We start from the raw sequence: 14,004 nt of genomic DNA, 5'->3' as shown, positions 1-14,004 counted from the left end.
CATTAAAAACCATTCCAGTGTTATAAATGTGCTTCAATAGTATAAGATGGTTACATTGGTTACTATAATAATGCGGATAACTTAGCGCGGCATCTCTAGGTAAGGGTTTAGGGCTTGTAGCGCAGGTATAAAAATTAGAAAGAGAACGACGTATGTGTATGAAAGAGCAAACACATTACTTACCTCTTATCAGTTGTTTTCTATAAGGTTTCAACTTGTCAATGCAGTAATTACTTACTACTTACATCGAACGGATACTATCCTATCGAAGACGGTCGAAATTAATAGTCTCCAAGTGAACATACATAAAAATTCGTCTGTTACTTATATTATTTATAAATGTTTCAGACGAATTAGGCACCTCGTCCTTTTTTTTTAAGTCGGTTAAAAAGACCATATGTATTGCTAAAATTAATCGAGAGAAAATTAATCGAACTAATTAATCGATTAAAAAAATTAATCGCCGGTAATTAGTCGACGATTAATTTAATCGTGACAATATTAGTCGGAGCTTTTCGACTAAAATTAATTAATCGTCACTTTTAATCGTTGCTCGCGATTAAGTCGGTTAATTTTAATCGTTAATCGTCAATCGATTACATTTTGCCCAACTCTGGTTGGCAACTGTCAAAGGTTTGCATAGATGGTGCCATCGTAGCTTGCCCCTTCTTCTATGAGATTTGGCTTAAAGGGCTGGTATCCAGGGCATAAAATTCCTTTAAAAAAAAAACAAAAGTTTGACACATTTCTAGGGGTTGACAGGGCAAGCTATGATGGCGCCATCTGACTTTGACCGGCCAACCCTATTTTATATGGAAACTATGCAGTTGGCATTAGTATGAGCCGGGTCAGCCGGGTAGGTAAGTGTCGAATAAGTTTTTTTTATGATATAGGAGGCAAATGAGCAATATATCGCCTGATGGTAAGAGATTATCGCCGCTCATGGACACCCGCAACACCAGAGGGGTTGTAATTGCGTTGCCGGCCTTTAAGATAGGAGTACGCTGTTCTCTTGCAGGTCGTATCGGTCCGAAAATACCGCATGCGACAGTTCATTCCACAGTTTAGCAGTGCGAGGCAGGAAGTTTCTGGAGAAACGCACAAGTTTAAAAAAAACGAAACATAAATATCATAATTCTTTAATTATACGTACAAAATTATGTGCATTTGTTACACTAAACAATCATAATCACATTCATAACAGTAAAACTTGTCTAAATTTTATTATAAATCACTTTTCTAAAGTAACAAGCGTACGTAACACAAATACATATTATTAAATATTTTCAACGCCAATTGGTACCTAGGTAATAGATTTAAGGCGTAGGGTCAAGGCGGGTACAATGGCTCAACGCAAACAGTGGCTCAGTCGCCCAAATATCGCTATGTAGCACCCTAAAAAACGAGTAGAAATTAAAAAGTGGTAATACTGTAGACTTTTTAATTTCTACTCTTTTTTGTCAGACTGTCAGTGTTTCCGAGTCAGTGTTGCCTCCTTGACCCTATTGTAAAGATTGTAAAGGATAAGACCATTATTCCCACTATACTATAGTACGTTTTTTAGCATCAGAAAGAACATGAAAGAAGGTAAGCATCTTCACTTTTAATTGAAAAACGCTTTTTAAAAATCAGTAACTAATACTTATGAAAGCAGAAGAATATAAATGATCGTATTAGATTCATAATTGTTACATATTTATAAAATGTGTTTTTCAATTAAAAGACACATCAAGATTGTTTACCTTATTTCTAATGCTAAAAAAATGAACTATACAGTATAGCCACTTTTTAATTTCTACTCTTTTTTGTCAGACTGGACGTGTTTCCGAGTCACTGTTGCCTCCTTGGCCCTATTTGTAAAGATTGTAAAGGATAAGACCATTATTCCCCCTAGTTACCACCAAGTTGTTACCAGTGGTAACATTAATCTGGGGAAAATCATTCCCAAGTTATAGTTCGTTTTTTTAGCATTAGAAAGAACTTGCAAGAAGGAAAGCGATCTTGACATGTCTTTTAATTGAAAAACGCTTTTAAAAAATCAAAAACTATTGCTTATGAAAGCAGAAGAATATAAATGATCGTATTAGATTCATAATTGTAACATATTTGCCGTGACTTATTTTTTAAACGTGTTTTTCAATATAAAGACACATCAAGATTGTTTACCATATTTCTAATGCTAAAAAAACGAAGTATTAAGTGGTAACTTAATGGGAATAACCTATTCGATGAATAAGTTCTTTATTTTGTATTTAGGTACCGGCGAAAATAATAAATAAATCAGGTGGAAAATTCACACAATTATTCGAAATTGCGATTAATTACAAGTTTTTTTTTAAATTAATATAATCAAATTATGTACAGTATAAATATCTAAAATCAGTCTTCCGGAGAACTGTCTTATAAAATACATTAAACAAACTAATGTATACTTACCTTGTAGAAAGTGTTAATATCTCCAAATACATATATGAGATAAGTTGCAAAATATAGTATACAAATACAAGTCAATATACAATACAGTTATTAATGTCGAAATCTGTACAAAAAGTTGTTGGACATGGAAACTAAAGTAAATATATACCTCGTTTTTTTCAGTTAGAAATTTTATAGAAGAGAGCAAGCTTCTTAGTGGCGGCACAGAATAAATAGGTAATAGTACTGGGTACAGAAGATTCACTCTCTAACAAAACGCGTCTGTTACGATCCGGACAGATATGGCCGCTAGGTGGCGACAGCGCCACGCGCGGCTTATGGCCAGCCACCAAAATTGGTGTGGAACGGATGTACAGTCGACGTCAAAGATATGTTTACATTTTTCGCCTTATTACAAGGGAGTAAGGTGCAAAACTGTAAACATATATTTGACCTCGACTGTACCTGTAGCTACCTGTTGCAAAGCGACGAAATCGCGGAGTGAGCCACGGGAGTAGAGGAGGATTTTCCATGGTATTTCACGGAAACGTACGAACGTGTCTCTGTACAAAAAGTACCGAGGTTGACTGAAGTAGCACGACAAATACGAACGTTTCCGAGAAAATACGATGGAAAACAATTATACACTACATCTGTACCTCTAAACCTCAAACATTCTAGGTCGTTTTTTGCCTGAGAATTTTGGACCAATAGGGATTGAGGGGCTAACTAGTTTCCTTAGGTTTTTTCTTGGCAGAAAACTGTTCTCCCAAGATCTTCATAACCTGTGCATGGGTCTTCCCTTCCTTCACCGTCCCATAGTTTTCTTTGACATACATGGCGAATTCGTTCGCGCCGGCCTTCCGCGCAGGTGTGGACACTACGTGGCCATCTTTGGTCTTCTTATTGACTATGATCTCGAATGTACCGCGGCAGTACCCGCAGCATTTCTTTGTTATGTCTATGGATTTGGAGTGGCGTTGGATGCTGCGAAAAGACGGTACAAATTAGTTTTGGCTAAATAGAGTTTAACAGGAATGGCGAAAAATTTAAAAACAAAAGTTTGACGCAAAATGTCGGACTACGATTCCTGCAGTAATAATAGTTGGCGTTGTTTTTAGGAAGCTTTAAGAAGTATGTTTTTTACGGTTCCGTACCCAAAGGATAAGAACGGGGCCCTATTACTAAGACTTCACTATCCGTCTGTCCGTCTGTCCGCCCGTCTGTCACCAGGCTGTACCTATCTCATGAACCGTGATAGCTAGGCAGTTGGAATTTTCACAGATGATGTATTTCTGTTGCCGCTCTAACAACGAATAATAGAAAAAAATATAATAAATATTTAATTGGCGCTCATACAACAAACGTGATTTTTTTGCCGATTTTGCGTAATAGTGCGGAACTCTTCGTGCGCGAATCCGACTCGCACTTGGCCGGTTTTGAAGGAAAGACGTACCTGTAACCGCATTTGGTGCACTTGTATGTGTATTTGTAGTGTATCTCCATGACATGACAGCGCGAGATGTCGCCCAGCTCGGGGATGGCTCGAAGAGCGACCTACCTTGCTCCGTAATAAGGTTCAATTTAGATTGGCAAACAATACTACCTGATTGTATGTAGATTCATGGTCTACAGAGATACTACACCATGTAGTACGTACCTGTAGCCGCACTTGGTGCACTTGTATGTGTATTTGTAGTGTATCTCCATGTCGTGACAGCGCGAGATGTCGCCCAGCTCGGGGATGGCTCGAAGAGCGACCTACCTCGCTCCGTGATAACGTTCAATTTAGATTGGCAAACAATACTACCTAGTTGTATGTAGATTCATGGTCTACAGAGATACTACATCATGTAGTACATACCTGTAGCCGCACTTGTATGTGTATTTGTAGTGTATCTCCATGTCGTGACAGCGCGAGATGTCGCCCAGCTCGGGGATGGCTCGAAGAGCGACCTACCTCGCTCCGTGATAAGGTTCAATTTAGATTGGCAAACAATACTACCTGGTTGTATGTAGATTCATGGTCTACAGAGATACTACATGATGTAGTACATACCTGTAGCCGCACTTGGTGCACTTGTATGTGTATTTGTGGTGTATCTCCATGTCGTGACAGCGCGAGATGTCGCCCAGCTCGGGGATGGCTCGAAGAGCGACCTACCTTGCTCCGTGATAAGGTTCAATTTAGATTGGCAAACAATACTACCTGGTTGTATGTAGATTCATGGTCTACAGAGATACTACATCATGTAGTACATACCTGTAGCCGCACTTGGTGCACTTGTATGTGTATTTGTAGTGTATCTCCATGTCGTGACAGCGCGAGATGTCGCCTAGCTCGGGGATGGCTCGAAGAGCGCGGGACGCCCTGGAGAAAAATATTACATTATGATAATTATAAGTAGCCCACCGGATTAGCAAGCTGAAGTGGCAGTGGGCCGGTCATATTAGCCGTAGAACCGATAACCGTTGGGGTAGACGAGTTCTCGAGTGGAGACCGCGCATCGGCAAACGTAGCGTAGGACGCCCTCAGACTAGATGGAGCTTCGCAAGACTGGATGGACTGGATGGATGGATGGATGGATGGTTAGATGGATGGATGGATGGCTAGATGGACTGGATGGATGGACCTTCGCAAGGCGGCTGGCAAGACCTGGATCAGATTTGCCGCAAATCGTGCTCAATGGCGTGCAATATGAGAGGCCTATGTCCAGCAGTGGACGAGAGTAGGCTGATGATGATGATGAATTATAAGTATGCTATGTTGGTCATTACACTACAGGTGATAATGCGCAATAAGAAAGCCGATGTGTGCAATAACCAATACACACGTGTTTCATACCTTGTTGTGCAACACACGAGGAAAAAACCAAAACTTATACATTAAACTTTTAATGGTTAAAACAGTGAATGTACAATAAAAAGTGTCAATTGGATTACAAGACATTGTGGAACATAATATATTCGATAATTATGTACCTGTTGTGGAGTGTCTAAAATGTAGACACAGGCATTAACATTAAAATTTTACATGAGACATGAGAATTATATTGAGGTGCGGATTCTGTCTTTATTAGATTTTTTCATGTTTATTCCTATTTAGTATTTTAAATGCTTACCAATACAGATGCACCGGATATTTGGTTACTTTCCGGTATCCAGCCTATCCGGCCATTATTTTACTATCCGGCCGTATACCGGATAGTGACCTAATATCCGGCCGGATACCGGATAGTAACAATGCTTGATTTTGGAGTAAACAAATTGGATTTAAGAAACAGACACGGTCATAATCGTACTTGCTTATTATTTTAAAACAATTTAAACATTCCACTGACTTGCACGCGCACTCATTTTGAATCTAGAAATGTGTCCGCGCGAACGTTCACTAGGAAACAGGTAAACAAACCTGCAGAATGCGCATCTGAAAAACCGCCGCTATAATTCCGCTGGCCGAATAGTCGGCGGCCGGATACCGGATATTCAGCCGATGGTCAGGCCGAATATCCGGTATCCGGCCAAACAACCATCCGTTGCATCTCTACTTACCACTTCTTCCACAGCGGCCCGTGTCCAGCCCTGAGTTCTGAGTCCACCAGCCAAGTCGCGGCATGACACAGCTCGTGTATGAGCGTGTCTCGGACCCGTTGTGGCGTGTCCAACACTTTCACTGAGAGCTTTATCGAGGAGGTGCGGATGCGGTCGCCTCGCGATGATTTGACTAGGCGGTTTGTTGTTGTACTGGAATGTTAAGGGGTACAAATTATTAATTAATAAATAATATATTAGTGACTCAGTGCGCTTTAGACCTCGCGAGGATAGACTACTAAAAGACTACGAGGTTTAAACTGAAATAATGTAAGCCTTTAAAAAAAAATGATTCTACATAAAAATCCTATTTAATATTGATAAAAAGCGGCGCTCTTTGCGCTGGTGGCCTAGCGGTAAGAGCGTGCGACTTGCAATCTGGAGGTCGCGGGTTCAAACCCCGGCTCGTACCAATGAGTTTTTCGGAACTTATGTACGAAATATCATTTGATTATTACCAATCGCTTTTCGGTGAAGGAAAACATCGTGAGGAAACTGGACTAATCCCAATAAGGCCTAGTTTACCCTCTGAGTTGGAAGGTCAGATGGCAGTCGCTTTCGTAAAACTGCTGTCTACGTCAAATCATGGGATTCGTTGTCAAGCGGACCCCAGGCTCCCATGAGCCGTGGCAGAATGCCGGGATAACGCGAGGAAGAAGAAGAAGAAGAAAAAGCGGCGCTCTCTCCCTAGAATCTGTCAATAACCGTACGCAAAAATAGTAATTACTATACCACAAGTTCAGTGTCATATGGCAGTACCAAAACCAGGTTGATTTTTGTTTAATTATTTTTATGAAACTTATGTTGAACTCGTTGGACGGATATACAACAAAAGTAGCACGGCATTATTCATGCATTATGCCGGGATGAAGTTATTAACAAACTGGCGGTCTCTTGGAATATAAAGGGTATCGAGGTCGGCGATAAGAGGTTTTTTTTTTTCGATGTGGCGCGCGCACAGCTCTTGTGAGCAAGGACCCGCTAAGGATACGGGCGAGCCTTGCTCATATGCATATCTGTCGCCAGTTTTCCCTTAGTCGCCTTATACGACACCCACGGGACGAGATGGGGTGGTGCTATTCTTTTCTGATGCCGGCACCACACGGCACAAGGCGATAAGAGGTTGAAAAACCTTTGATTCGAGGGTGAGGAACATAGAGCTTCGCTCCAAAACCCATGTCGCTGATAGCTCCTCTACACGATGGGCCAACGCCGGCCACTCCAAAGGACGCATTTATGCGTTAGAGGGAGCAAGTGATATTGCTATCTCATTCTACCGCATGGCTGCGTCCCTTGGAGTGGCCGGCGTTGGCCCATCGTGTAGAGGAGCCATGATGTTGGGGTGAAGACCGCCAGGCTATAGTGGGACTGGGCTGGACATGTCTGCCGGATGCATGATGACAGATGGGCCAAAATAGCCACTAGCTGATAGCTGGCATCCCCAGGGTAGTCATGGCAGAGGCAGCCGGGAAAGAGATGGCGGGACGATTTGGATGCATTCCAGCGGGATTGGCGGGATTTTGCTCAGCACAGCGAGGAATGGAAAGGGAGTATTCTGGGGTAACTCAACTGAACGAGAATTGGTGTTTATGGCTCAAAAGAAGTGTCTGCGTTCTGCTTGTGGACTAAAGATACCTAACTCATGCAAGCCATACTTTATTACTTTGAAAATATTAACTGTGCCATGTTTATATATTTTTGAAATTGCTATGTATGTCAAATTAAATATTAATCAATTTCCTTCTTATAATAGTGCGCGACAGGGACACAAAATTTCATATCAGCAATCAAAAACAGCCTTGCGTGCAAAAAGTGTTTATGGCATGGCACCCAAATTGTATAATAAGCTACCTAAATTGATAAGAGAATCCGAAATGCCTTTATTTAAGAAATATTTGTTGGACTTTTTGGTACAAAATGCTTTTTACTCATTGAAAGAATATTTAGACTATATGCCGCATATTTTATAGTATAATGTAGTATTTAAATAACGTGACTGTATTATTTTTGCATGCTGCATGGTAGGTCATAAGAATCTAGTCATAGTTTTAGGTAATATTCAATATTTCTATGCCTATTCAGGCAGGATGTGCTGTTCAGAAATTGTATTTTACATCTTTATTGTACCGCATTCAAGAAATAAATAAATGATATGAGAGGGGAGGCCTTTGCCCGGCAGTGGGACACACACATCATCATCATCATTTCAGCCTATATACGTCCCACTGTTGAGCACAGGCCTCCTCTCATGCGCGAGAGGGCTTGGGCTATAGTCCCCACGCTAGCCCAATGATTTGGGACTTCACATACACCTTTGAATTTCTTCGCAGATGTATGCAGCCACACACACATAGGCTAATAAAAATGAAAAACGTCACATGACGATATGGGACTTACCCGGCGGTACTCCTGAGTTTGCTGTCCCACACGATCGGCAGGTCGTTGTCCAGAGCATTGTTGAATACCACCCTGTTGAATTCCTCGTATAACCTGAAGTGCAGAAAAATAAAAGTTGTAATTTTGTCACACTTGCTTGTAAATGAATGAATGAAAATCTTTATTTCAGGCAACTATTGGCCCATACATAAATACTTTAAAAACTAGCATACATATTATAAAAATATATTTTAAAACTAAACACTAGAAAATCACATTATGGCTTCGATTCAGTTCGCAACCCCGCAGTGTCAGGGAGCCGGCCGCGGAACCGCCGAAACTTGACACCCTTCGGCCAAAACTTTGCCAAATGTTGCTGATGTTACATACTCCCAAAGAAATGTAGCTTTTAATTCATCATCATCATCATCATATAAGCCCTTTATGCCCCACTGCTGAACATAGGCCTCTCTTCGAGTACGCCACTTGTCCTGGTCCTGAGATAATCTCATCCAGAAGCGACCCGCAATCTTCCGAATGTCCTTCACCCAACGACCAACGACTAAATCTAGTCAAAGGTCCCTCATTGTCGTTTACCATAAGGGCGAGATTTGCTTGTATCTTTATACGAATAACCTGTCAAAGCGTCTTTATGGCAAGCGACAAATTATGAGAGTACTCAGGGGAGGGGGTAGGGGCAAATATCTGAATTATAAGCTTATGAAATTGGTGGAAATTATTATAAATATTGGGGAATGTGGCCAGCATTATGGGCACCCTTCCGCAGGGATCGGATCTGGGGGACTATTTTTGTTAGTTTTAATTTAGTTTTTACTTAATTGTAAGTTATTTTATAAGGTTAGATTTAGATGCGTTAAAATGTATTTCTTTTTTGTGTAACAATTTTTTTTGACATAACAATTTTTTTTAAATTAATTGTAATATTTTTTTTGTTCGGTAAATATGTGTTAAAATTTAATATATAAAAATTTATATAATAAATAACAAGTTAAATAACTAACGATCTTATAAATGTAATACTACCTGCGTGTGAGTTGCTCGCGAAGATTCTTGTAGTTGTCCCGATACTGGAACGCTTCGGGGTGACACCGCCACGACGGGACGTTGTAGTCTGAAATATAATATATCTTATTATATATTAATATATAATATATCTTTTAGTTCATAATTTTTTCCTCTATTATTCCAACTGTCACTCATGACATACAAATGCATACTTGGTCTCCCGCTGTATAGGCCTAGCCTAGTGCAGGGCAATAGAGGCGAGTTCAGATATTTGTGAGCACCTTAGCCGCTCGGATATATCTGATGGCGACTGTACAATGCAAGTTTTATTGAGCTTACTGTTTAATTGGGGCTAGGCCGATTTGTGTATGATTCTTCCATTATATTTATTTATTTATTTTAAAGACACGGACAGATAAAACTTAAAAAGTTTATAAAAGTCAATTGTTACCTGCCAAAGACCCCATAAAAGTCAGCCTCTTAACATTGTCCGGAGTAACAGTGACATTATCAACCCGCTTCGCTAAACTGTCCACATCTTCATCCAAATACTTCACTAACTCCGTCACTGATTTACCCGGAGGTAATTTCTTCTTGACAGTCGAGTTCACACTTCTCTTGACAGCCGGTTTCTCTGTCTTTTTGACAGTCGGCTGAGGCGTGACAATTTTCTCTGTAAACAACTTCTTTTTAGATGATTTCTCGCCTTCCGCACCTTTCGTTACATGTTTTCTTTCGGAATCTGTCAAATATAGTTCTTTGGTCTTTTTTATTCTTACATGAATATTTTCTTTGTCGCTGTCATCATCATCATCATTAAAGTTAAGTTTCTTTGATATACCATCGATATCATTTTTATGCGATACAGTTTTAAATAAAGTTGGTATGGACTTCCATACTTCTCCGTAAATGTCGTCAAGTAATTTCCTTTGGGAGTGATGTATTTTCTTTATCGAGCACTTTTCTAGCGACTCGTTGGCTTTGTCTTTGGGCGTTGAGGGTACGGGTTCGGTTCTCGGCGTGGCGCATAGTATTTGTTGGGCCGGTGACCACCCTCCTATGCTGGGTCGTGATTTTAAATTCTCTCGAAGAGGAGATTCGTTGGAGAGGTTGAAGGAAACCTGGAAAATGATGTAGGTAATATTTGTTAAACAATGCAGTGATATTTGTTAATCAATACAGTGATATTTGTTAACCGATGCAGTGATATTTGTTAACCATTGCAGTGATATTTGTTAACCGATGTAGTGATACTTATTTGTTCAACGAAGCAGTGATATTTGTTAAATAATACAGTGAGAAATAACAAAGCAATTTAGCCCTTTGAACGTCACGCCTATCGTCATCGGGACCCTTCCGGCTCGGCCATCGAGCGACTTGCCACGGCGGGGGGCATAGGTTGGAGCGTGAGACAGCGATCGGACCTTTCGCTCCAACCTATGGTTATCGCTCCCGCCGTCGCAAGTCGCTCGATGTCGTGGCGGAGCCGTTATCGGAATGCTCTTGTTCTTCTTCTTCATCGAAACCTCATGACTGTGGGTCGTGACCGCCATAAGTCGCTATAGCTTGGATTGCTCTCCAATCTGGCCGGTCCGGCTTTATTGGAATGCACAAAGGTTGAAATTATTAGCTGTTGGAAGGACCAAATAATGTCATGCTTCTCTATCACACTTTTGACATCATCATCATCATATCAGCCAGAGGAAGTCCACTGCTGGACATAGGCCTCCCCCAAAGAGTGCCACAATGACCGGTCTTGCGGCACCCGCATCCAGCGGACTCCCGCGACCTTTACCAGGTCATCAGTCCACCTTGTGAGCGGTCTACCCAAGCTGCGCCTTCCGGTACGTGGTCGCCACTCGTGAACCTTTCCGCCCCAATGGCCATCGGTCTCATCTTTTGACATTAGTGAAAGCAATTTGATGGAAGCCATTTTTTTTAGAGAAAAATATCTTAATTAAAGGGATATAAAATGTGTACAAGTTACTTACATTACCAGCTTTACTGGGTTGTTTCACCTCTTTTGGTAACTCATTTTCAAATTCATCCGAGTCATTTATAACTATTGGTGATCCAAGTTTTGGTGTTGATTGTACCTGAAATTATACAATAACATGTACAGTGAAACCTGTACCAAAACGTCTTTAAGTATTTAAGTATTTATTTGCAAAGAATAAGTAGGTACAATAGTGTCTTAGGTGGTGACAATTGGTTGCTTATTCTGCTATTTGTACTATACAAGTTGTACTAGCATGCAAAAATCTTAAAACTACTCCTAATCTGGCTGTATATCTTCAGAGAGGAAATCTTTTACACTGTAATAGCTTTTATCAGTCAATAGCTTCATCAATTTATTTCTAAATCTATGTACAGGTAGTTCTCTTAACGTTTTTGGTAGTTTGTTAAAAAGTTTCATGCACATAACAAAACAGTGATTAGAATATAGTGCTGTCCTGGGAACACAGTTATGAACCAGCCTTCCAGGATCCCGTTGATTTCTAGTAGAGGCGCTTTCAGCTGTTGTAAATAAATACATATGCTTTTTTACAAACATGCAGATTTCCAAAATGTATAAACATGGCAGCGGTAAGAGTTTTTCTAACTATCCTATGTCCTACCCTGGGACTCGAACTATCTATACACCAAATTTCAACTAAATCAGTTCAGTGGCTTAAGCGTGAAGAGGTAACAGACAGACACACTTTCGCCTTTATAATATTATATTATATAGTATGGATAGCTTGTTAGTTATTTAGAACACCTTATCACACCTTACCCTTAGGATGGTATTCCCCCTGTCCAAATTTCTGATCAAATTTCCTGTCAAAAGGTGAGACGCAAATACACATTGGACCAAGAAATAGGACAAGTGGAATACTAGGGTGGTATTTGCTGCTGAATTCATAAAATACTAGCTTTTTCCCGCAGTTAGCTTAAGTATAGTGCCTGGAAAAAATCTAGTGGCGATTATTTTGAGCATAATATCCTTAATTACACCACTTAACAGGCAATTCCACCCCCCTTTTCACCTCTTTAGGGGTGACTTTCGACATAAAAACTATCCTCCGGCCACTCAAACTAGCTCTATGCCAAATTTAAACTAAATTCGTTCAGCGGCTTAAGCGTGAAGAGGTAACAGACAGGCAGACACACTTTCGCATTTATAATGTTAGTAAGTATGGATTTAAACTTACTCGAGGGAAGTCCAGCTTTAATCTATCAAACGAGTCGTCTAGAATAAATACATCAGAACTTCGGTTGGGTTTAATCTCTTCAAACTTCGTCTTGTTTTTCTTTAGTGACAGCTTATTGAAGCCTGAAAACAATACAATTTTGTATTGAAATTAAATGTTTAACTCAACACGATATTTGACACGGTATGCAACACGTACGGCTTCTGACTTGTGTCTTCTTTGTTTCCATTTTGTTACTACAAAGAAATGGGTGAAGAAAAGAAATAAAATAAAATAAATTAATTCATGATAGAAATGCGTCCGTTACTTTTTTATTGTATTGTGAGGTGCAAATGTCAAATTTAAAGTTAAAGCTATACCTACGTTTCTGGTGAATCAGCTGTTAAGAAAACAAAAAAAACTTTCCTGTTTAAACAAATAAAATAATAAAAATTATAAAAATATGGTCAATAAATGCGCTCAGCTTGAAAATACTTATTTCTTTAATTTAATTAGAGTAGCATGCTCAAAATATTAGTAAAGCGTAGAACGAATCGTAGAAGTGAAAAGTAGAAATAACCCATAAATAACCATGAGTTGAAATTGACAGTTCAGGCCGGCCGTGTATATGCGCCATCTGCATTTTATAATGTGTACTACAGCGCTACTGCCCGTCGCAAAATATTGTTCTGCTATCTGCCGCTAGATGGCATTTATACTATCTCTACTATCTCCCGCTAGATGGCATAGAGGATGTTGGTGAACTTTGGTAAGGCCGCTGTTCTATCGTCGACGGTTAGCGAGAAACGTAATTTAGAGCAAGTTTTTTTCCAAGAGAGAGTGTTTAGTGAAAAAATATAGGAAACCGTCGACGAATTAATAGCTTATCTTTCGCGAGAATAGTAATTTCTTCTTCCGTTTCTTATTGCAGGGGTACCTACATTTTAGTATAGATTAATCAAATTCAATCTGAAAGTGATTATTTATGTATGTATCACGATGGCATAATATTTAACTTCACGAGCGAAAGCAAGTGTGCAAAGTCTCGTTTTTGCTACAGTTTGACCACTATATGTTAAACAATAATTAGACGGTTTATCCGATTTAAAGCACCCAAAATAGGCAAACACATTCATAATCATAATCATAATAATTAAGGATTAGCTGGATGAGCTATCCAGACAAGTCAAGTGGTGTACCTAGAGTCAGACTTTTCCTATAGCCTGGAGTTCTTCCTCAGTGTTGAATTAGGGAGATTGCGTTCTGCCAAAAGATACATTTCTCATGTAGGTACCATGTAGGCATTATATTATTATTATTTAGCTAAAGTTCACGCTAAGTTTGATTTTTGTATCACAATTACTTACTTTGTCAATTTGTAATAAAGATTACCTACAATCCCTGATTGAGGAAGTAACGATAC

General features: G+C 39.7%; 1 protein-coding gene across 1 annotated transcript; it reads right to left on the bottom strand.

Annotated features, from left to right (window-relative positions):
- Nucleotides 1-1,192: 1,192 nt before the first annotated feature.
- Nucleotides 1,193-12,907, bottom strand: LOC134675475 (uncharacterized). The gene is made up of 9 exons (XM_063533745.1): nucleotides 12,801-12,907; nucleotides 12,603-12,724; nucleotides 11,400-11,504; nucleotides 9,860-10,529; nucleotides 9,427-9,514; nucleotides 8,404-8,496; nucleotides 5,968-6,159; nucleotides 4,679-4,786; nucleotides 1,193-3,402 (listed from the first exon to the last, which is right to left on the bottom strand). Exons 1-9 carry the CDS (start codon nucleotides 12,829-12,831, stop codon nucleotides 3,141-3,143), a joined length of 1,671 nt encoding a protein of 556 aa, XP_063389815.1. The 5' UTR covers nucleotides 12,832-12,907; the 3' UTR covers nucleotides 1,193-3,140.
- Between the last annotated feature and the right edge of the window lie 1,097 nt (nucleotides 12,908-14,004).

The sequence above is a fragment of the Cydia fagiglandana genome, chromosome 22 (genome assembly GCF_963556715.1).
Source record: "Cydia fagiglandana chromosome 22, ilCydFagi1.1, whole genome shotgun sequence".
Lineage (NCBI taxonomy): Eukaryota > Metazoa > Arthropoda > Insecta > Lepidoptera > Tortricidae > Cydia > Cydia fagiglandana.
This window is presented reverse-complemented; position numbering and strand designations above follow the sequence as displayed.